Below are 26,216 nucleotides of genomic sequence, written 5' to 3' on the forward strand. Positions count from 1 at the left end.
TATATATATATATATATATATATATATATATATATATATATATATATTTTGTTTTGTTTTGGTTGTTTGTTTTTGTATAAAGCCTCACACACTATATTAAGCGAGTTTGTTTTAAACATGACATACATATTAATTCATTTTACCAGGCCTTATTCCACACAACTCCGTGAATTTCCCGTGGAGCCAGCCAGCCAGCCAGCCAGCCAGCCAGCCAGCCATTCAAACAAAAACAAACGAAACAAAACAAAACAAAACAAAAAACATTATTGCCAACAGCATTTGGTGTTCCCAGGCGGTCACCCATCCAAGTACTAACCAAACCCAACGTTGCTTAACTTCGCTGATCGGACGAGAAGCGGTGTTCTCAACGTGGTATGGCCGTTGGCATGAGACTGCCTACACATTGTGGCTAATAACCAACTCTTTTTAGTCATCACGGCAGGATACGGACCTTCTTGTGGTGTCTTAATGGTAATTGTATCCTAACATATTTTTGTCTCCTTGGCATGGATATTTAACATCGTTTATTCAGTCTTGGGTTTATGTTCTTTCGCCATTTACAGACATTTTACATCTACCTACTTCCTCAGCCTACCCTGCCAATTTCTAATGAATTTGTGGATTTTCTTTTGTAATACATACATGTGTGTGCTCATCTGCTCTTCAGTTTTTATGATATTTGTCTCATCTGTCCTGCTTTATGATACTTTTACAAAGAACATGAACAAATGCTTCTATTTTAGAGAAGATATGGGATCCAGGTTTCGGAGCCGTAAAACCAACCGTCGTGATTGGTGGACGAGTTGCCAGGTTGCAGCTTCTGTACCGTGCCGGCACATAAATAGGTTCGGCTCAAGCGGCGGCAGCATCATTCCCCCGTGACTGTCTGAGCGTCTCTCATCACCTTGGTTATCTCATCATCATCATCATGGTAGAAGCAAAGCCTACCAAGCAACCCGTTCTCACACAAGACAGTACATATATGACTAGTGCTTAAAGTCAATATGTGGAATGTGATTTAGTACATATGTGATATATTCCCAGTTAACTTTTTTACCAAGGCTCAAACTCTTCCTCACGTACCAATTTACGTCTCACAGTACTCGTCCATCAACGTAGATAGCTGAATAGTCGTGATTGGTTCAATTATAACGAAAATTGTAGTTTTCAGGTCCCACATGGGTTGTGAAATTCACCTACTATTGTCCATGCTCTTATAATATTACAGATCAGCTACATCCTATTGAAGGCTCGTAGTTTTGTTTTGAGAAATATTAGTTGTTCTTAGTAAATTATAATAAGCACAATAAATTATTACATAGAATAAGTGCTTCACCAATCAATATTATATACCATAGTTTGTGCTTTAGAAATCTTTAAAGAATGTTTTGTAGGAACGCTAACAGAAAACGATGTTATGTTGGAATGTATATAGGGTAAACTACTGCAAACAGGATGGTATGGTGTGGATTATTGGAAACTATAGGATTAGTATAGGGTCCACTACCACCTGTTAGGTGGGTAAGGGGTCCAATAACACCCGCAGGATGAGTATGGGGGTCACATCCACCCACAGGAATGGTATGGGGATCACTTCCACCCACAGGAAGGGTATGGGATCCAATACCATCCACTGGATGTGTATTGCGTCCACTACCACCGACAGGATGGGTATGGGCTCACAACCACCCACAGGATAGGTATGGGGTCCAATACCACCCACAGGATGAGTATGGGGTCCACTATAACCCACAGGATGGGTATGGGGCTCCAACCACCCACAGAATAAGTATGGGGTACAATAACACCCACTGGATATGTATGGCATCCATTGCCCCCACAGGATGACTATAGGGTACAGTATCGCCCACAGGATTAGTATATAGGGTTCACTGCCGCCCACAGAGTCGGTATGGGGTCCACCGCCACCCACAGGGTCGGTATGGGGTCCACTACCGCCCACAGGGTCGCTATGAAGTCAACTACCGTCCACAGGGTCGGTAGGGGTCCACTACCGCCCACAGGGTCGGCAGGGGGTCCACTGCCACCCACTGGGTCGGTAGGGGGTCCACTGCCGCCCACAGGATCGATAGGGGGTCCACTGCCGCCCACAGGGTCGATATGGGGGGGGTCCACTACCGCCCACAGGATCGATAGGGGGTCCACTGCCGCCCAGAGGGTCGGTAGGGGGTCCACTGCCGCCCACACGTTCGGTAGGGGTCCACTGCCGCCCACAGGGTCGGTAGGGGGTCCACTGCCGCCCACAGGATCGATAGGGGGTCCACTGCCGCCCACAGGGTCGATAGGGGGTCCCTTACCGCCCACAGGGTCTCTATGAAGTCAACTACCGCCCATAGTGTTTGTATAGTGTCCACTATCGCCCATAGTGTTATTATGGGGTCCACTACCCCTCATAGGGTCGGTATGGGGGTCCATTACTACCCACAGGGTGTGTCTGGGGTCTATTTTGGCAATACTGCTTTTCCAATCTCATTTGTTGTTCAATGTAAAATATTTGTTGCTCGACTTGCAACAATTTATATATATATATATATAGTATAGTGCCTTTGCAATAATGTACCAATGTATGTATTTTCATAACTCGTTTTAAATTGTTGAAAAATAAATAACTACATTGTGAATGCAAGTCAATGTTTACATGCTAAATCAGAGTTGCCAGATTCCGCTTAAAATAGCAAATTGTGCTTATTTTCAAAGCTTGAGAATTTAGCTTTAAAGTAGTTAAAAAACTACGAATTTCGCAATTTGCTATGTACTTTAGTGTACTATTTTAAAATAAGATTGGTTTTTAAGCTGCAAGTCATATGAATCTCAAAAAAAGTATATTATTAACAATCTTATCTCCATAGTTCACTAGTTTCTGTAAATCAGATCTGGTAACTGTAGGCCAAGTACTGGAAGACTCAAGACACAATGTGTTGAAGCTATTCTCTTTGAAGAAGTCATCTCGACAGGATCTTCCAGCTCCAGCTATAAAACTTCACCAAACATAGATCTACCTAGTACATCAAATGGTAAGGAATTACTAAACTGTACAAAGTTTTATGCTAGAACATTTGTTACAGAATTGTCCCTGTCAGGGACAATTCAGTCCCTATTCTATGTGTACTCTATCACATAGTGACGGAGTATGTGGGAATAATTTTGTTGACACTGTCCATTTTGTCAATTCTACAACAGCAGATAATATGAATTCCCAGAGATATTTGTAACTTGAGATACTTGGTTTGGTTTGGTTAAGTTAGGTTAGGTTAGCCTAACCCAGTAAATCCTCCCCGGCTAGAATATAAACCCCGGACAAAGTGCTCGTGAAATGCCAGGCATTTGCAAATATGAGGATGTGGTTGATTAGATTATATTCTTTTCTATATCATAGATGTTCAATATATGAAAAATATTTTAGACTTAAAAATGGACCCCTGAGGTACTCAACTTAACACATTTCTTCATATTCATTCCCATTTAGTATGACCTTTTGCTCTCTTTGTTTTAACTATTGTTTTGTGCACTTTACAATTTTTTTCATGAACCTGTAATTTCCTTGCTAGTCTTCCATGTGGTACCTTATTAAAGTCTTTAGCATAATCCATGTATACTACATCCACCGGAAACCCTTTATCTGAGTACCATGTTACCATGTCCCAAAAGTGAGGAGGTTTATAAGGTAGCATCTGTTTTTAAGAAGACCATGGTGTGTCGATTGAATAAGATTTTTCACTGAAAGATGGTAAATGATTCCCTCCCTTAGGATTTTCGCCATGAGCTTGCAGATGTGTTATACCTAGCTGATCGGACATTAGTTTTGTGCTTAACTCTTTCTGCTTTTTTTTTAAATACTGTAAGGGTGAAATTTTCATATTTCAAATCTCGGGGTACTATCCCTTGGTTCAGATATTTTGTGGAAAGTATTTTCAGCAGTATTCATAGTTCTTCTGTCAGTTTATTTTCCTTTATAATTAAGGTTTGTTTTCTTTTGTACCATAGAAAGTACCACAGAAAGGTGTTATAATGTTGTGTTAGCTTTTCTGTACAATTTTTCTTTTTTGTTTGTATAAAAGGCTATGCAATGAATTCAAATATTTACGCTACCAATCAATTTTTCAGATAGATCATCGGATTTTGACAGTATGCTGTACATACCAGATGTTCCAAAAATAACTACAGACAACAATAATGGTACTGTGTTTACTATTTTTATACTTTATATATAGGAAGACAAGTTCAATCAATGAGCATTTTAATATATCATCAAAATTTTCATACATTTCTTTCACTTTGTTACACTTGTAAAAACTTATTCTTAGCTATATTTATATAAATGTTAATACCACTGTTAAATGAACATATTGATTTGTGTCCTTATTAGTTATAGCTTATTTATGTTGACCCAGCACCTTACTAAAGGGATTACCTTAACTTGTGTCACTATCTCTCTAGGGGGCTCCAGGTAGGCAGTATAGGTAATGCCACTAACATGCATATCATTATGGGAAAGTCCATAATTTAACACATAATTATAAGTAGGTAATTTGTAGCAAATTTTAAGATTATTAATAGGTACATTGTAGCATAATTTTGCATAAGCATAATTTTCTTGTTTTGTTCTTGTACTTTTCCTTCGAACACTATTATTTTCTCTTCAGAATTTCACCGGAGAATAGCAGTGATGACTAGAGAACATCTTGAACGTGAGTACCAGAAAGCACGTGCTGCAATGATACAAAGAAATGAGTACTTGAAGAGACTCTTAAACGTGGAGGAACCAAACTCAATAAAGGTGACAAACAAGAAACAGAAAAAAGATAACATACAGGATGTATCACACATTAATTCAAAACAAAGACCAGCTGCACCCCAATCTGATGGTAATCTTCTATTATTTTTTTAACTATTTCTACAGCTGTTATTTGTGTACTTTCCAATAATATTTGTTGCCTATTTTTAAGTGTATGCTAGACAATTATGGAGATTAAATTACTATAACACTGAACAACTTGGTAGCATAAAGTTAGTTATAGTAATATCTTGAGATTTGTCTGAAAATATTAATACTTGTATACAATTTGCAATTATGTACCATGCTTAAATCTTCAAATGTGCCACCCAGACATTCTGCCTGCTATACTTTCACCACCACACATTCAAAATGCGGGCTATTCTACTAGTGGCAGAACGTACACTCAAAGTTATTTGGCAGCTGGTGAAGAAACTTTGGAATCATTTGATGTTGGTATGTCCCAACATCATTTGTTGGTATTTAAATGAGGGTTTATTTAATGGACACACGTCATAAATATTATGTACCAAAATTGTGCTTAATGCCTATGAAATTTTGTTTAACATATTATACTAATCATTCCTTTCACTTACAAATTTTTCTTACTAATTTTTAATCCCATATTTCAAAGTACTTGCTGCAGAACTTGAACAAATTAAAGATTCTCAGCCAAGTGTTTCTGACTGGCAAAAAAGAAGAAAAAATGCAGAGATTAATTGGGGAGAAAGCAGGGCAATGCTGTTCGATTGGACATTGTCTGAGTTGGGTGTTCCAGATAAAGGTAAATTAAATATTGCTGTGTTCATTAAGGTTATACTGTATAATAAGCATCATATGCAAATTAATGACACTCTATTAATACATTTAGACTTCAGATTGTTTAAAATGTTAGGTATACAGTATTTAAAATTAGTATAAATAATTACCCCTTTTTTCATCAGGTAAAATTTGTGTACAATGTACAAATTGTGAGGCAAGCATCAAATGTGAAGACTGTTTTGCATTTTTGTGTCACATTTGTGACCAAATGCAACATTTTCTCATGCCTTTCCACCACAGATTATATTGGAAAAATGGCTTTTATGAGCCATTAGACCCGACACAAACTGTGTGCCCTGAAGGAAATATCTTTCACTGGAGTAAGTATACGATACCTGTATAAAATCCGTACTTTGTTCCGAGATTACTTCTACTTCCCAATCCCAGTCTAGAGCTACGATTATCTTGGTATAACAAAATAAAATGAATAAATGTTTCATTTCAGTCATTACAACATTTGGAGAAGTCTTAAAGTTTAAACCTGACACTTGGTTTTATAGATTGATTTAATCGTCTGATTGTTTCTTTTCTGTGAATTTCTCAGTCATTATCTGGAGAATAATGTCAATATTTTGTACAATCAAGAAACAATGAAATATTCAGTCTGAAATTCTTTTCCATAAAACTCATTTTGTCAAACTGTCTTCCTTTTCTTTGTTACCAGAACCTGTTGTACCAGCCCAACCACCAAATTCTTGCCCCAACTGCACAGATTGCAAGTTTAAAATTTCAAGCTCCAGCAATCTCTGCATCTTCATCACTATAATGGGTAAATAAACTTTAAAATTTACCCTTTTATTTCCATTACCGGATATTCCTGAATCACAATACATTTTGAAATTTTTGTTGCTATAAATGTTAATTTTTACATCACTATTTTAGCAAGTCGCCACACCACTCAATGCACTGTATTTTAAACTACAGGAAGGTATGACCTCTATACTCCAATCTATACATGCCACTGTGGATATGAGCATCAACAACTAGGCAAGACCATGCACAAGTCTGGTTTCTATTCATCATTAGGAAAGAGCAGCACATTCTACAGCACCAGTCTGCTTGAATCATGGCACCATATCAAAAGAAATTGTCCCGGAACATCATTTCGGGCATTAGTCACTGCACTGGAATCCTTTGGTGCTTCTCGTGGGCGTGTATGTTTTGATACCGTTATTCTTAATATTTTCAGTTTTATATTTCAATACAAAAATTATCAAAATTTTGTAGTAATGTATATTCATTTATTAATAATTAGTTTTTAATTTTGTTCAAACACAAAATGGAATGTTTTTTTTGTTTATTTATCTTATGTCATAATATGCATTTTAAATGTCACCATCTAAAAAATTCTATTCCTAGATTGGACCCATTAATTATATAACTTCGAAGAGAGTGTTCTTCGAATGGCGATTCCAGCAATATGAGCTGAGAAAAATTAGAGGAGAAGCTGACAATGAGTGTCCTGCTTGTGATAAAACCCCTTTAGCAGTACATATTGATGGCAACAAGAAGCTGTATCGTTACAACAAAGTTGGGAGGTAATAAAATGTGCTTTACAGATACTTAATGTATAGTATTCTTTTGTTCTCTACACACACTATATTATAATGAATTATATTGTCTTCAAATTAATGTTCTTATAAATAAAGTATGCACATATAAATATACATTGTCATATGACATATTTTTTAACTGAGTATGTCTTTATAGTTTGCCTTTCAATTGCATCCATATCATCATTTTATTTATCTAACACCATGTAAATTTTTGTTTTATGTAAAATTTAGCAGTGCATCAGAATTCTTCATATAAAACATTTTTTGATACCCCATTACCCATTGTTTAATATTATAGTGGTTACAGACAATAAATAATTATTTCTGAATTATCATTGCAGAGGTATCAGAAACCCCTATTATTCTGATAGTATCTTCAGCAAAGATGAAGATGTTCAAGCTCATGTTGGCACTATTCAGAGCTTGAAAACTAAGGTGAGTTTTATTATATATTGAGAAACCTTCAATTTTACCTAATAACTGTTTGGCGACTATAACATATGGTGGCCATTTTTGTATTTTTTCATTATAGTTTATATATATTGAATAAGGAAATATAACCCATAGAAATTCTTATGTGCAACAACAATGCCTATCGCGCAAAATAATCTCTACCTTCTACCCGTCATGGTATTATCCTCCACACCTTGAATATGTATCAAGGAGAGCTGTACAGTTATGCCCACTATTTGCAAATTATGTATTTCAAATACGTAAAGTTTATTTGTCAAGACATAATTTGCAAATATTGGCCATGGGCCTTAACTGTGGCTCAGAAACAATCACATTTTCACATTGGTCAAGCAAAGCCATTTTTAGGAGTCCTACATGCAAAAGGACATGCTTGGTATTGTCAGGTAAATAAAAATATAACATTACATTTATGTATACTAATTAAATTTAATGTAATGTATACATTACATTAAATATAATAAGTACAGTTTGTGTAAAAAATTTAAGATTTCTGATTGTTTAAGATTAATGATATACGTATCATTTAATATAGTAGGAGGCTTTTAATTTTTGTACAATAATTTGAATTTTTTTTTACTGTATACTTTTATGTTAAAGGTATTGTATGGAGGGCGGTGGCAAGAAGGAAGTGGCATGACTTTAGGGGAAGAGGCAGAGCAAGTGTTTGCATACCTCTCACGATACAACTCTACAACTAAAAACATGCTGAAAGCTGGTATTTGTTTATATGGTTCATCTGATCAAGTTTTTTATTATTTTACCTGCCCTGTAATCAGTATAATGCGATTTGTATTCAGTATTCAATAAGTATCAACTCCCTCAAATAATCAATAAAAGAATGAAAACATATTGGTCAAACTTGAGTTGGTCGTGGTGAGTAAAGGTATGTTATGAAACTGTTATTAATCTATGCTCTTCAAGATGTTCATTGCTATAAATATTTTTCTCAGAAAGAACAGAAGAACTCACAGAGGGTGCAGTCTTTTGGAACCATCGAAAAATTGATGGACTGGCTCGTGCATTAGTTACTCGACTCAGAAAGGTACTAAAAATAATATATATTTATTTTATTTATTTGTATTTATTTTGAAACTTATTATAATGCATTTATATGTGAAAGGTATTATAATGCATTTATAGGTTAGTTATGTGTTCAGATCATGTACTACATATATTTTCCATTATAAATTAGCGACCATTTCCTTGAATTAACTGCTTGAACTTTTTCAATATATCAATAAGGTTAATTTGTATAAAGTATATAGTATTTAATTAACCTAAATGTATGATTCCGAGATATATCAAATGTGTTCACAGAGAAATCACAGTATCGTGATATATCACGGGAACTGTGATGAGGGTTTGAACCCCATGCACTGAGTGCTCTCAGATGCATGCTCTAGTTCACTACGCCACGACATGGTCAGATGAATTGCAACTTGGAGTACTACTGCACCCACAAGGATCCCAAGGCTTCCACTGAAGCCAAACCAGGTTTCACACAATTCCCCCATGAACTCGGTCTCTGTCATTCAGTAGTTCTGCCTTTGATGCCCCCATTTCAATGTCTTTCTCCATGTATTGATATATCACAATAATATGAATTCTATGTGTATTGAAAGGGCCATCAGAGGTAAAACTACTGGAGGACACAGACCAAGTACATGGGAAACTGCATGCACAACCGCCCATGGAATGGGTATGGGGGTGCATAATTAACAAAAATTGAATTGTGGGTTCATTAGTACCCTAGGTTGCAATTCTTTTGACCATGTTGTGGCGCATTCAACTACAGCAAGCATCTGGGAATGCCAAGCCCATAGGTTCGAACCACTCATCATGGTTAATGTGATTTGTTCATTAAATTTATTATATTTTCAAATAGGCCAGAGAGACGGAAATAACAGTTTCAAATGAGATCGACAAACTTGATGTTCAAAAGTCATTGATTCAAGAATGGCGATCTGACCTACAAATGATTTGTAAGGAGTTAGAGTTAAACACTGGAACAACCTCGAAGAACATAAAATATTCTATCGAGGCAGTTGCAGACTCTATCAGGCATCGCAAAAATCTGATTGCCACTGATGCAGGTAGGCTTACTATTTCTTTGTTAACTCTGAAGCAATTTCTATTTAGCTCTTGTCTATAATTTCTATGTAGGTAAATGATGAGGAAATTTTTTTAACAACTTTAAAACTTTCAGCCAAAAAACTTTATTTGCAGCATCCAGTAAAATGCGCTCTTCACTCCGGCACAGAAATGAGTGTGATAGGAAAAAGCTTCAAGGCTTCATAAAAATCTACAATAGTGAAAACTCTGAAATTCTCAGTGAAAAGGATGCAATAGAAGGTATCCTGCCATGGCACAATTTATTGCCTCATCATAGCCAAAATGGTATGTAACTACATCTCATTTTATCAGGGGTTACAATTCGGCCTTATCAAGATAACTAACATTTAGCATGCATAATGGATAAGCTTTACTTATTTTTGAAGTAAAATATCATCACTACTGTTTGTAAAATAGGTGCAGTATCATAATCCGTAGGTTTTTATCAGGTTGATACTGCACAATAAACTATGTATAGTATGTATAATGCAAGTACCTAAACTGTAATTACATTAAATTGAGTTGTAGTTTACTTGCAGTAAATATAATTTTCCTCTTTTATTAGTGTCCCTTGCTCAAAAAAAGAAGGCAGTAGAAGATGTGGAGCTTCAGAAGAGATCCAGAGAAGAGCAACAACACACTGTTCAAGAAATGCTGCATTATCTCGCATATTACAAGAATAAGAGAGAGATTTTAACCGAACATACTGAAGAGTTGTTATGTGGAATTTTTCCTTCATATCTAAGCAAGGTAAGCTAACAGCCTAAATGTGTGTTGCAATTCAGTTCTTCATAAACATTTATCCAGCAGAATTTTATACTTGAGTAAAGTCTTGCTATTTACAACTTTGACAGGTAGACAATTCCATGGTTTTCATATACTGTACTGGTGTGTTTTACATATATTTGAACTTTTACCGAAAACTTTATTTATTTATTCTAATTTCTTTAGTATTTTCAGGGAAATTTGTAAATGTCTTAAACCCCATTAAATAGTCTATATATTACAGGATCCTAACAAGTACACTATTGAAGAGAAGCACCTATCAACCAAAAATAAGAGTGGAATCTTGGCTCTTTTGAAGCAAGGGCAAAAGTTGTGTTCTGACAAGCTGAGTGATGCAAAGCGTTTATTTGGATACCAGGAAGAGGATGTTGATGTTTCCGAGCCCTACCTGGAGCTTTGTGACAGTGAAGATGATGATGATGATGAAGATGAAGAATTACTACTAAACTGATGATACAAAAGTTAAGTATAATAAATTTTACCTGATTTCTCTTGCTAATTTCTCTTACTTAATTTCTCTAATTTCTAATTATCCTAGCCCTAAGATTACTACTGGCCTCCATTGCCTTGCCTGCACTTTGTTTCCCCCTTAACCATATCACTCATTCTTACAGGTGTGAGACAGAGAGGTACAAGATCATCCAAGAGGAACAACACCTGAAGCACCCAACATTTGGGTGTTTTAATTAATAAAAACGCCCTTCATGGCTTCACTCATCCTGGCTGGTTTAATTAAAAAAACCTAACCTAAACCTAATATATATACCTCTAGAGTCAAGGGAGTTAAGTTTTAGGCTGCACAATGAAACTGCTATTGACAATTTTATAACTGCTGCTGATAATGTCTGTCCTGTGACTTTTTTGTAAGCATAACCAAAAGGCTTAACAATCCCTTGCTTACAAAGGGAATACTTAAACCCATTAATAAAAAACATGACCTTGAGAAGAAGTATAGGTTAGGAATTGTCTCCAAAGAATTCTCATGCTCTTCAACAGGTCACTTGAACTCCAAACCTTTCCAGTTATCCTAAAAAAAGCGAGTTACCCCTGTACACAAATGTGGTGATCTCACAGATGTTAACAATTACAGACCTATATCAATCCTGCCTAACTTGTCAACATTTTTTGAAAAGCTACTTGAACTTGAACTCCAAACCTTTCCAGTTATCCTAAAAAAGCGAGTTACCCCTGTACACAAATGTGGTGATCTCACAGATGTTAACAACTACAGACCTATATCAATCCTGCCTAACTTGTCAACATTTTTTGAAAAACTAATCTACAAGCAGTTTTACTCTTATCTAGCCAAACACCATATACTTAGTACTAGGCTGTACAAGAATATAACAACTCTTGTATATATCTCAAAAAAAAAAAAAAAAAAAAAAAAAAGCACAAGACGAAGCTTGAAAAAGTTTAGTGGTATGCCAATAGGCTAGTCCCAGGACTAAGAGGCATGAGTTACGAGGACAGGCTGCGAGAAATGCAATTGATAGGGTACATAAAGATAAACTGTTTAACACGGGTGGTAGGCGAACAAGGGGACACAGGTGGAAACTTAGTACCCAAATGAACCACTAGGATGTTAGAAAGAACTTTTTCAGTGTCAGAGTAGTTAATAGATGGAATGCATTAGGCAGTGATGTGGTGGAGGCTGACTCCATACACAGTTTCAAATGCAGATATGATAGAGCCCAGTAGGCTCAGGAATCTGTACATCAGTTGATTGCCAGTTGAGAGGTGGGACCAAAGAGCCAGAGCTCAATAGCTATTAATTAATAGCTTTCTTAATAGATTAATAGATTAATAGCTTTCAATATTTCCAGTATTTTTAAGGTAACGCTTAAATACCGAAGATACTGCTATTGGACACCGCTTAATTGACAATGTCTCAACAACGCAGGCTAAAGATGTGCGTGGCTCCTGCTATTGCAATGATGCTCATTTGTTTTTCAATGATGGGCCTTAGTTGCCCCCTCTCTAACTTACCGTTCTAAATACCCCTTCTCCATCTTCCGCAAACATTTCCCCTCATACATCTCCCCCCTTTCCTCCTGTCCCCCTTGTCCATCTTTGTCCCCCTGTCCATCTTTGTCCCCTGTCCCTCACTTTGTCCCCTTGCCCACATTTTCTGTCCTCTGTCCCAGATCCCTTTCCCCCTCTCTGTCCCCCTGTCCCCCCTTTCCATCTCTCTGTCCCCCTGTCCCTCTCTATCCCATTGTCCCTGTCTCTGTCCCCCCTGTCTCTCTCTGTCCCCCTGTTCTTCTCTGTCCTCCTGTTCCTCTCTCTGTCCCCCTGTCACTCTCTGTCCCCCTGTTCCTCTATGTCCCCCTGTCCATCTCTCTGTCCCCTGTACCTCTCTGTCCCCCTGCCCACTCTTTCTGTCCGCTGTCCATCATCTGTCCCCCTCCCTTTCCTCCAGTCCCCCTATCCATCTCTGTCCCCTTGTCCCTGTCTCTCCTCTGTCCCCTCTCTCTTGGTCTCCTGCCCCCCTCTCCTCCCTCTGTCCCCCGGTCCCCCTCTCTGACCCTGTCCCTCTGTCTCTGTCTCTGTCCATGTCCCCCTCTCTGTCCCTGTCTCCCTCCCTGTCCCACTGCTCCCCCTCTGTTCCCCCGTCCCTCCTCTGGCCCTGTCCGTCTGTCCCTGTCCCTCTGTCTCTGCCTCTCCTCGTTTCTGACATTCTCTGTGTCAGCCTATCTCTCTGTCTCTTTCCTCGCTCTATCTCTGTCATTCTCTCACTGACTTTGCATATCCTTATCTATACGTCTCTGTGTCTAACATTCTCTCCCTGACTCTGTCTATATCTATTTCTCTGTCTCGATCTCGATACATACATACATACATACATACATACATACATACATACATACATACATACATACATACATACGTACATACATACATACGTACATACATACATACATACATACATTTATTTAACACATGTGGTACACGCACAAGGGGACACAGGTGGAAGCTGAGTACCCAAATGAGCCACAGAGAGATTATAGAAAGAACTTTTCAGTGTCAGAGTAGTTAATAAATGGAATGCTTTAGGCAGTAATGTGGTGGAGGCTGATTCCATACACAGTTTCAAGTGTATGGAAAGTGTATGTATTCAAGTGGCGGGACCAAAGAGCCAAAGTTCAACCCTTGCAACCACAACTAGGTTAGTACATACATACATACATAAGATATAAAACAGTGGAGGATTCCCAGGTAGAACAATCAACCACAATGCCCATTACCCCTTTACCCTGATGTCCTTAACTACACAACTATACAAGAGTCATTAACACGTGTAATGGCTGATCCCCCATCACGATAGCATAAAGACCAATTGCTTGACCCGCAGTCTGTCTTGCTCCTCAAATAATTTTCGGGTTAACATGAAAACGTCTCTCGAGTTTATCTTTCTAATGTTGTTTTCCCATCTTTCATTTTATCAGCTTAGTTCCTTTATTATGCCCCAATTACTCATCCCTTGAGCGGTAGTTAAACTGAACCCAAATTTAAAAAAAGTTCCTTGCTAAGCAAGCTACAGTCTTGATAAGTCAGATATATTGTTTGTTAACACATTTCTCAACAATGAACAGTCAGTTTTATCAAGCTAACATATCCTAACACAACGAGTGAGAGTATTAACTGGTATAATTATTTTATTAGACCAGTATATATTATTAGATTATACTGGTATAATTATATATATATATATATATATATATATATATATATATATATATATATATATATATATATTTATATATATATATATATATATATATATATATATATATATATATATATATATATATATATATATATATATATATATATATATATATATATGTATGTATGAGTGTGTGTGTACATGTGTATACAACATTAATAATTTTGTAACTAGCGTCAAACATTGTTATTTGCTTAGCTAAACGAACTAGAGGGTTCCGGTCCTGAACCGATTATGTGCCTCTGTAATCCTTTACACCACGGCCCACGGGATGGGTATGGGGTGCATAATAAAGAAAGCAATAGAAGAAATTGAAATTGCATAATACGGTTATTGACATTCAATAATAGTAAGATAAAGCAATGAGGACCAAATGGGAGACCAGTGATCAGTGTCTTGTATCCCCTGCAATACCTCAAATCCTACGTACCTCACTGACAGGCTCCAGTATGTTTCTGTGAATAATTCAATTTCTCCCACCCTACCCATCAACATTGGTGTTCCTCAGGGCAGCATACTTGGCATACTTGGGTATCCTTTGGAGGTGCTTATCCAGTTCTCACTTGAACACTGTGAGGGGATTGCCAGTTATGCCATGCAGTTATGCAATGTATGAATCTATCTATAAGTCCACCAATCTTTGTAAAAATTTCTTGTATGGATGTACCTTACCTAAATAAACATTTATTTATTTATTATTTATATTTAGGATTCATCAACTGCCAAAGATATTCACATGTCAGTATAATTCTGGCGAGAGAGAGGTTTGGGAAAAGCCGTTATACCAACTAGTCAGCAATAAGGGTGATATTTGTGGGGCACAGGCACACTCGGCCTGGCCCATTAACCCCCAACTGACACTATAACTACTAGCTACTAGGTACATGAACATAATTACATAATTTACGTACATAATTTAAGGTACATAATTACTAGGTACATGAGGACTGGCCATTGTACTATATAGACCTGAAAAAGTGTAACTTAGCGACAACAAGAAAATATTGAATCACAAGACCAACGACGACCATTCCCTTACCCTGCCATAAACACTGAAATTTGACACCCTACCTCTGGAGCCACCCTGACCACAGGTCCACCAACTACATTTCCCTCCCTCCAACTCCCTCCCTCCAACTAGTACACCCAGAAACAAGATATACTAGGTGAATACACACATACAAGGTATACTAGGTGAGTACTAGTTGAGTACTTACACACAAGATATTCTAGGTGAGACTAGGTGAGTATACACACACACGCAACATATACTAAGTTAGTACACCCAGAAACAAGATATACTAGGTGAATACACACATACAAGGTATACTAGGTGAGTACTAGTTGAGTACTTACACACAAGATATTCTAGGTGAGACTAGGTGAGTATACACACACACGCAACATATACTAAGTTAGTACACCCAGAAACAAGATATACTAGGTGAATACCCTAACACCAACCTCCTACAGTACACAACACCAACCTCCCACAGTACACCTCCCACAGGTAACCCCAGCACCAACCTCCCACAGTACACAACACCAACCTCCCACAGTACACATCCCACAGGTAACCCCAGCACCAACCTCCCACAGTACACAACACCAACCTCCCACAGTACACCTCCCACAGGTAACCCCAGCACCAACCTCCCACAGTACACAACACCAACCTCCCACAGTACACCTCCCACAGGTAACCCCAGCACCAACCTCCCACAGTACACCTCCTACAGGTAACCCCAACACCAACCTCACACAGTACACCTCCCACAGTAACCCCAGCACCAACCTCCCACAGTACACAACACCAACCTCCCACAGTACACAACACCAACCTCCCACAGTACACATCCCACAGGTAACCCCAGCACCAACCTCCCACAGTACACCTCCCACAGGTAACCCCAACACCAACCTCCCACAGTAACCCCAACGCCATCCTCCCACAGTACACAACACCAACCTCCCACAGTACACATCCCACAGGTAACCCCAGCACCAACCTCCCACAGTACACCTCCCACAGGTAACCCCAACACCAACCTCCCACAGTACACAACACCAACCTCCCACAGTACACCTCCCACAGGTAACCCCAGCACCAACCTCCCACAGTACACAACACCAACCTCCCACAGTACACATCCCACAGGTAACCCCAGCACCAACCTCCCACAGTACACAACACCAACCTCCCACAGTACACCTCCCACAGGTAACCCCAGCACCAACCTCCCACAGTACACCTCCTACAGGTAACCCCAACACCAACCTCACACAGTACACCTCCCACAGTAACCCCAGCACCAACCTCCCACAGTACACAACACCAACCTCCCACAGTACACAACACCAACCTCCCACAGTACACATCCCACAGGTAACCCCAGCACCAACCTCCCACAGTACACCTCCCACAGGTAACCCCAACACCAACCTCCCACAGTAACCCCAACACCATCCTCCCACAGTACACAACACCAACCTCCCACAGTACACATCCCACAGGTAACCCCAGCACCAACCTCCCACAGTACACCTCCCACAGGTAACCCCAACACCAACCTCCCACAGTACACAACACCAACCTCCCACAGTACACCTCCCACAGGTAACCCCAGCACCAACCTCCCACAGTACACAACACCAACCTCCCACAGTACACATCCCACAGGTAACCCCAGCACCAACCTCCCACAGTACACAACACCAACCTCCCACAGGTAACCCCAGCACCAACCTCCCACAGTACACCTCCTACAGGTAACCCCAACACCAACCTCACACAGTACACCTCCCACAGTAACCCCAGCACCAACCTCCCACAGGTACAAAATGAAGCCATGAGAATTATCTTAGGATGCCCAAGAAATGCTATGATTGAGAAAATCAGGATGGAGTTGAATCTGCAGAGTATTGGGGATAGAATTGCAGAGATAAATGTAGCTTCTGCCATTAGATTAATGAGAGGTGGGGGAGCTAATGAATTGGTCCTCTCAGTTCAAAAGGTGGGAAGTACTGAACAATGTATGATGAAGAAAAGAGCATATATGAATACCTTATGTTCTAATGTTATTAAGTATGATGTTATTTCAGAGTGTATTGCTGTGCCCAAGAGAAAATTTACACCACCATGGGAGGATTGTAATGTAGATGTAGTAATTACTCCCTTGCAAAAGAAAAAAAGTATGTATGAAATAGGAGAGCTGAGGGCAACATATGATTGTATAATTAGAAAATTGCCTACAGAAAACACTCTACTACATGTATATTGTGATGGGTCAGTAGCTAGGGATGGGAAGGCAGGATGTATATGTTCTTAACATTCTGAAACCTATATTGTTTGCTGATGATACTACACTCATCTACTCCAACCCCAACCCACATACACTAAATACTGTAATGTTGTTAATAATGAACTAAAAAAAGTCCACTTATGGATGTCAACCAACAAACTAACACTTAACATAGAAAAGACCTACTACATCGTATTTGGAAGCAAATCTACAAATGCAATTCAGCTTCAGATGACAATGTAAACATTAGCAATAACAATGATGGAAAGTTTCTTGGTCTATTCTTAGACAAGAGACTCAACTTCAGTACCCACATACAATACATAACTAAGAAAGTCTCTAAAACAGTTGGTATACTCTCCAAAATCAGATATTATGTACCTAACCCTGCTCTCATCTCTCTATATTATACACTAATCTATCCCTATCTCAACTATGGTATCTGTGCATGGGGTTCAACCACTGCAAACCACCTCAAGTCCATCATCACCCAGCAAAAATCTGCTATCAGAATAATATCAAATTCTGCTTTCAGACAACACACAGCCCCCTTGTTTAACTCCCTAAACATGCTAAACATAATCTCACTCCATAAATTCTCTTGTGTCAACTACATTTACAAAACCCTGTTCTTAAATGCAAATCCTGCTCTGAAACTCTTCCTGGACAGATGTAATAGGACCCATTATCACCACACCAGAAATAAATATCTCTTTGATATCCCCAGAGTTAAACTTGTATAAATAAATAAATAAATAAATAAATATGTTTATTCAGGTAAGGTACATACATACAAGTAATGTTACATTAATGGATCGATATATAGATAGAGCTAGTACATACAATGCCTAAAGCCACTATTACGCAACGCGTTTCGGGCAGGAAAAACATTAATATCTAGAACTTAATACTAATTGAGCATAAAGAATAAAATGTGTTGAGAACAAATACAAATAAAGATAAAAAAAAGAGGGAACATGACTGAAAAAGCAGCACAAATACAATAGGTTGACAAACAGTGTTGATTAAAAAAAAAAAAAAAATAACAGACATGGGTTGACAATAGAGGGGTAAGGTAGGTTAGTGAATTTATTAGGTAGTGTTTAGTTTTTATCTTAAACTGGTTGAGAGAGGTACAGTCTTTAACATGGTTGGGAAGATCATTCCACATTCTGGGTCCCTTGATTTGTAGAGCATTTCTAGTTTGATTAAGTCGTATTCTTGGAATATCAAAACTGTATTTTTTTCTGGTGTGGTGCTCATGGGTTCTGTTACAACCTTCAATGAAGCTTTTGAGCTTATATGTATGTAATTGTAATGTATGTATGTAAACAATGTATTTATTATCATTTATCAATTCTGATAGAAATTACCTACTTAAAATTATCTGTTAGATTAAGGACCTGCCTGAAACGCTGCGCATACTAGTGGCTTTACAAGATTGTAAATACTGTACTATTCAATGTATTCTCACAACCCCAATGTACCTACTTGTATATATATAAATAAAATAAAATAAAATATTGTGATGGGTCAGTAGCTAGGGATGGGAAGGCAGGATGCAGTATGCCAAACTGAATTCGTGCGCCCCTTGAGGGACTTGAAGTAGAGGGATAGGGATCACAGGATAAGTATGGGTTGCACAAACTACTGGTAACAGGATGAGTATGGGTTGCACAATTAATTACTACAAAGTGGTTGAGTATGGGGTGCACGTAAATGAAGACTCCCAAGAAGCAAATCAGAGATCAGCCCAAGCTTCATCTTGAGGCAAAGCTCAATGCCTTAAGCCATATTGATGCTCTGTCCACAGAGCATTCTCTCTCTCAAATCATAATAGTACACTAATGGTTCCCTACACCACCCCTCAGGTGCAGCTGCAGCAGGCTTGGGTGACATGATGACTATGGGGTGCACAATAAACTAACACTCACAGAATGAGTATGGGCTGCACAATAAGCTACCTCTCACAAGATTAGTAATAAAGAAACATTAATTTTTTGGGTAGGGTGACTGAAACTCATCCTGGGGTAAAAATGTTTATTTAAATTTATTATAGTTAAATGAATTTAGTAAATTATTCCATATATTGTATTATAAGTGAATTGACACTAAACTATAAATGATACTAATAAGGTTTTAAAAATGAAAAACAGTAAAAATCCTTCATGTAAGATATGGAAGTTGAAAAGTAAATTAACTGTAAACTAAATTATAAACTGTAGACATAATATAAAGTATTATAAGTAAAATACCTATAAACTACCAAATAATGTGTAAGGAACCATTTCTATTGTTTGTCCTTTTTTACCTGTTTCCTCAGGTATTTTAAAATTCCCATTCCGTTGTTACTACACTGTTTTCCTGGTGTAGTTCCCTGTGGTTCAAATTTTACTACTTGTACTTCTTGCTGTTTCTGAAGGATTGCTAATGGTAGCCCTTGTTGCACCGGCGGAACTTTTTGTAAATGTTCCACCTGCGGAACTTTTTGTAATTGTTGAATTTCTTGCACCTGCGGTACTTTTTGGACTTTATGCACCTGCTGCACTTGTAGCTCGTCAGGATTTTTTTCCAGGGCATTATCGCTATCACCTTCTGATCCTAATGTAAGTTTATCTGCATCAAGCTTCCTTGTGCGTGCTGGAAAAAAAAATAAAAATAAAAAATAAAAAATTTTGAAATGGAAGATCCTGTGTAACAAATTTAATCAGTTACTATGATCGAGCCGCAGAAATTTTACAGGAAAGATATGGTTGGGTTGACTGCATCTATCTGGACCTAAAAGAGGCATTCAATAGAATTCCACATAAGAGTTTGTTCTGGAAACTGGAACATATTGGAGGGGTGACAGGTAAGCTTCTAACATGGATTAAAAAATTTCAAACTGATAGAAAAATGAGGGCAGTAATCAGAGGCAATGTATTGGACTGGAGAAATGTCACGAGTGGAGTACCACAGGGTTTAGTTCTGGCATTCATGGATAAATAATAAATAAATTGTTCATGATTTTTTTAGACAAAAGCTAGAATATGCAGCAGTTGTATGGTGCCCATATCTTAAGAAGTACATGTACAAACTTGAAATGATACAAAGACGTCATGGGTGTCATAGGGGCACCAGCACACTGGTTTGCTAAAGGGCCCTTAATGCTGTCGAGACCTTATGGGCCCTTGGACCCATTACGTTAAGACATAGTGCTGTATTGGGCCACACACTTTTTGCCATATACATCAACGACAGAGATGATTGAATTGAAATTATATATATATATATATATATATATATATATATATATATATATATATATATATATATATATATATATATACATATACATATATATATATATATATATATATATATATATATATATACATATGTATATATATATATATATATACATATGTATATATATATATATATATACATATGTATATATATATATATATATGAGAGAAAATAATAGGTGGTGATATATTTATATATTATGTGAACTACTTACACAAAAAGAAGTTAGTGGTGAAGATCTTCTTGTCCTCTTCTTGTATTACGTTGTTTGGTAGGATACCATGCGTCACCCGTGCTGGTCCTTTCTTGTAATAGATAACGATTGATTCATACCCACAGCCACGCAGATATGTTAGCTGAAAAGCAAATAATATTTAAACAATAACACTATCTGGGAAAATGCAACAAAATAAATGTTTGAAGCATAGCTGGGCATGTGCAATAGAACCCATAATAGAATCACAATACCAGAAATAAATATCTTTGATATCCCCAGAGTCAAAGTTATTCTGTGTAAATACTCTATGCAAATAAAGGGACCTTGTCTATGGAACTAACTTGCTAACAAATTTAAAAACTGTCCAACTTCTGCCATTTTAAAAAATAAAACCAAAAAGTACCTAAATTTTTTCTTGATAGTTTCCTAACTAGTGTATTAAACTCGCACTGTATCTTATGAAATCCAATGCCAGAATATATGTGCCTAAACCATACAACTTTTCCATTGTAATCATTGCTATCACCTTATATCATGATTGTTATATTGAATGCATATCTTACTATATTATACCTTGAAATATTCCTCAAATTATGCTACAATTTATATGTTGATAACCCTCAAATTTTACTTTAATGTACATAGTAATCTTTGTGATACTTTCTTACAATGTACCAGCCAATTTTTTCCATTTAAGCTTTAAATTGCCTATTTAAAATTATCTGTTAGATTAAGGACCTGCCCAAAACACTATGTGTGCTAGTGGCTTTACAAGAATGTAAAAACATCAATTCTATGTACTCTCATAATCCCAGTGTGCTATCTTGTATATAAATAAATAAACAAATAGTATGTAAGTACTGTACAGCATTATTCATGTTGATTCTATACCTTATCAAGCAAGTTCAGCATAAGAAGAATACAAATGAATACAACAGATGTAGACAAACTTCAATACCTGATTTTCAATCCTTCGTAGAACCCGGCTTGCTTTATTTCGTTCTAAAGCCTTCTTGCCTTTAAGTAGAAAACGGGCTTCCTCTTCTTTCTTCATTAATTCTCTACTGTTTCGGAAGTCACACTGGCAGAACTTGCAAACATTGCTTCGGACATGCACACATTGTTTGCAGTTTGTGCATCTCCTCAAGAATTTTCCCTGAAGACCTGAAGGAAATAGTTTCTAATAAAATACTTATATTCAAATGACCTATGCTGCAAAAATTATAAGTTAAATTGTTGTTAAAATGTACTACAGTAATTAAATATATTATTTAAATTATGAAATAATCTACATTAACACTAGTGAGAGCAATGTTAAAAATTTTAGGACTGCATCTGGAAATAACTTTAATTTTGGATGTGATTAACCATGCTGTAACTCGTATAACAAAACTGAGAGGAGTTGAATCCAACAGCCTGATTGACCAGGCTGTTAATTTCAAGCGAATACTATATTATTGGAAGAAAAAAAAATTATATATATATATATATATATATATATATATATATATATATATATATATATATATATATATATATATATATATATATATATATATATATATATAATCAATATTGTAACTTTTTTTGTGTAATGACGTTTTCAAATAAAGTTAGATAAATATACACACATACCAAAAGAATAAGGGTGGTAGGAGAAGAAAATATGAAAGTGTTCAGTGAGGATCCACAAGGTCTTCTCTGAGTACTCTTTATTTTCTTCTCCGAGGCTATGGGTCCCTACACTTGCACCAGAGGTGGTACCCCTCATATATATATATATATTATATATATATATATATATATATATATATATATATATATATATATATATATATATATATATATATATATATATATATATATATATGTCGTACCTAGTAGCCCGAACGCACTTCTCAGCCTACTATGCAAGGCCCGATTTGCCTAATAAGCCAAGTTTTTATGAATTAATTGTTTTTCGACTACCTAACCTACCTAAGCTAACCTAACCTAACTTTTTCGGCTACCTAACCTAACCTAACCTATAAATATAGGTTAGGTTAGGTTAGGTAGGGTTGGTTAGGTTCGGCCATATATCTACGTTAATTTTAACTCCAATAAAAAAAATTGACCTCATACATAATGAAATGGGTAGCTTTATCATTTCATCAGAAAACAAATTAGAGAAAATATACTGTCAGGAAAACTTGGCTTATTATGCAAATCGGGCCTTGCATAGTAAGCCGAGTACGACGTTCTGGCTACTAGGTACAACATATATATATATATATATATATATATATATATATATATACATACATACATACATACATACATACATACATACACACATACATATATATATATATATATATATGACAGTGTCAGATTCAGTTTACTACAGTTTAGTAATTTCTTACCATTTGATGTACTAGGTAGATCAATGTTTGGTGAAGTTTTATAGCTGGAGCTGGAAGATCCTGTCGAGATGACTTCTTCAAAGAGAATAGCTTCAACACACATTGTGTCTTGAGTCTACCAGTACTTGGCCTACAGTTACCAGATCTGATTTACAGAAACTAGTGAACTATGGAGATAAGATTGTTAATAATATACTTTTTTTGAGATTCATATGACTTGCAGCTTAAAAACCAACCTTATTTTAAAATAGTACACTAAAGTACATAGCAAATTGCGAAATTCGTAGTTTTTTAACTACTTTAAAGCTAAATTCTCAAGCTTTGAAAATAAGCACAATTTGCTATTTTAAGCGGAATCTGGCAACTCTGATTTAGCATGTAAACATTGACTTGCATTCACAATGTAGTTATTTATTTTTCAACAATTTAAAACGAGTTATGAAAATACACACATTGGTACATTATTGCAAAGGCACTATACTATATATATATATATATAAATTGTTGCAAGTCGAGCAACAAATATTTTACATTGAACAACAAATGAGATTGGAAAAGCAGTATTGCCAAAATAGACCCCAGACACACCCTGTGGGTAGTAATGGACCCCCATACCGACCCTATGAGGGGTAGTGGACCCCATAATAACACTATGGGCGATAGTGGACACTATACAAACACTATGGGCGGTAGTTGACTTCATAGAGACCCTGTGGGCGGTAAGGGACCCCCTATCGACCCTGTGGGCGGCAGTGGACCCCCTATCGGTCCTGTGGGCGGCAGTGGACCCCCTACCGACCCTGTGGGCGGCAGTGGACCCCTACCGAACGTGTGGGCGGCAGTGGACCCCCTACCGACCCTGTGGGCGGCAGTGGACCCCCTATCGATCCTGTGGGCGGTAGTGGACCCCCCCCATATCGACCCTGTGGGCGGCAGTGGACCCCCTATCGATCCTGTGGGCGGCAGTGGACCCCCTACCGACCCAGTGGGTGGCAGTGGACCCCCTGCCGACCCTGTGGGCGGTAGTGGACCCCTACCGACCCTGTGGACGGTAGTTGACTTCATAGCGACCCAGTGGGCGGTAGTGGACCCCATACCGACCCTGTGGGTGGCGGTGGACCCCATACCGACTCTGTGGGCGGCAGTGAACCCTATATACTAATCCTGTGGGCGATACTGTACCCTATAGTCATCCTGTGGGGGCAATGGATGCCATACATATCCAGTGGGTGTTATTGTACCCCATACTTATTCTGTGGGTGGTTGGAGCCCCATACCCATCCTGTGGGTTATAGTGGACCCCATACTCATCCTGTGGGTGGTATTGGACCCCATACCTATCCTGTGGGTGGTTGTGAGCCCATACCCATCCTGTCGGTGGTAGTGGACGCAATACACATCCAGTGGATGGTATTGGATCCCATACCCTTCCTGTGGGTGGAAGTGATCCCCATACCATTCCTGTGGGTGGATGTGACCCCCATACTCATCCTGCGGGTGTTATTGGACCCCTTACCCACCTAACAGGTGGTAGTGGACCCTATACTAATCCTATAGTTTCCAATAATCCACACCATACCATCCTGTTTGCAGTAGTTTACCCTATATACATTCCAACATAACATCGTTTTCTGTTAGCGTTCCTACAAAACATTCTTTAAAGATTTCTAAAGCACAAACTATGGTATATAATATTGATTGGTGAAGCACTTATTCTATGTAATAATTTATTGTGCTTATTATAATTTACTAAGAACAACTAATATTTCTCAAAACAAAACTACGAGCCTTCAATAGGATGTAGCTGATCTGTAATATTATAAGAGCATGGACAATAGTAGGTGAATTTCACAACCCATGTGGGACCTGAAAACTACAATTTTCGTTATAATTGAACCAATCACGACTATTCAGCTATCTACGTTGATGGACGAGTACTGTGAGACGTAAATTGGTACGTGAGGAAGAGTTTGAGCCTTGGTAAAAAAGTTAACTGGGAATATATCACATATGTACTAAATCACATTCCACATATTGACTTTAAGCACTAGTCATATATGTACTGTCTTGTGTGAGAACGGGTTGTACCAAGAAGGCTGCGGCTGCTGCTGCTGTGGTGGCCACCACCAGGAAACCTCGCGTCCAGGTTGCTCACCCGAAAACTAGTCAAATGGTTCTAGCCGCGGTCGCAGCACTCAAAGACCGTAAGGGCTCGTCTCTACAAGCAATCAAGAAGTACGTTGTTGCCAACAACAAAGTCGAGGCTGCCAAGATCGCCATTTACATCCGAAGATTTCTCAAGAAAGCAGTGGCTGACGGCATTCTTGTTCAGACCAAGGGAAGTGGAGCTAGTGGATCATTCAAGCTGGCCGTAGCAGAGAAGAGGGCCGTTCTAACTCCCAAGAAAGCCACCACAACCAAGAAACCATCTACAGCAGCAAAGAAGGCCGTGGTAACTCCCAAGAAAGCCGCCACAAGCAACAAACCACCTACAGCCTTGAAAAAGAAGCAGCAGCAGCAGCAGCTTGTTGTTGGGAACAAAAAGCCCAAAATAAAGAGAGCTTCAAAATCTCCCAAACCACCCAAGGCAAAGAAAGCTGTCAAGAAAACAACAAAGGCAAAATAAACGACGACATGCAAGCAGCATGAATACACATGACAATAAACATCCAGGCCTCCCCCCTCAGTGGAGGGGCCTCATATGATTCCAAAAAGAGTTTAGTTTTGTAGAC

At 37.9% G+C, this 26,216-nt stretch overlaps 1 protein-coding gene, 1 long non-coding RNA gene and 1 other non-coding gene across 3 annotated transcripts; 1 reads left to right on the top strand and 2 right to left on the bottom strand.

The window, feature by feature from the left end:
• Positions 1-267: 267 nt before the first annotated feature.
• On the bottom strand, positions 268-386 carry LOC138361320 (5S ribosomal RNA). The gene has a single exon (XR_011226913.1). It is a non-coding gene; the product is annotated as a 5S ribosomal RNA (ribosomal RNA).
• A 9,987-nt stretch (positions 387-10,373) lies between these two features.
• On the top strand, positions 10,374-11,262 carry LOC138361314 (uncharacterized). Its single transcript, XR_011226908.1, has 2 exons — positions 10,374-10,509; positions 10,769-11,262. It is a non-coding gene; the product is annotated as an uncharacterized lncRNA (long non-coding RNA).
• An 8,590-nt stretch (positions 11,263-19,852) lies between these two features.
• Positions 19,853-23,643, bottom strand: LOC138361313 (uncharacterized). Its single transcript, XM_069320679.1, has 4 exons — positions 23,485-23,643; positions 22,041-22,246; positions 21,080-21,221; positions 19,853-20,217 (listed from the first exon to the last, which is right to left on the bottom strand). The coding sequence occupies exons 1-4, from the start codon at positions 23,585-23,587 to the stop codon at positions 19,868-19,870; spliced, it is 801 nt and encodes a 266-aa protein (XP_069176780.1). The 5' UTR covers positions 23,588-23,643; the 3' UTR covers positions 19,853-19,867.
• Positions 23,644-26,216: the final 2,573 nt, after the last annotated feature.

This window comes from Procambarus clarkii, unplaced genomic scaffold (assembly GCF_040958095.1).
Source record: "Procambarus clarkii isolate CNS0578487 unplaced genomic scaffold, FALCON_Pclarkii_2.0 HiC_scaffold_307, whole genome shotgun sequence".
NCBI classification, from domain to species: domain Eukaryota; kingdom Metazoa; phylum Arthropoda; class Malacostraca; order Decapoda; family Cambaridae; genus Procambarus; species Procambarus clarkii.

Excerpts from the sequence above, each read along its gene's own strand:
- LOC138361313 (XM_069320679.1), bottom strand. The coding sequence starts at position 23,587 with ATGTGTGTTGAAGCTATTCTCTTTGAAGAAGTCATCTCGACAGGATCT. Across the intron at positions 21,222-22,040 it reads TACGAAGGATTGAAAATCAG|CTAACATATCTGCGTGGCTG; the intron begins GTATTGAAGTTT and ends TTTGCTTTTCAG. Across the intron at positions 20,218-21,079 it reads CACCACTAACTTCTTTTTGT|CACGCACAAGGAAGCTTGAT; the intron begins GTAAGTAGTTCA and ends TTTTTTTTCCAG.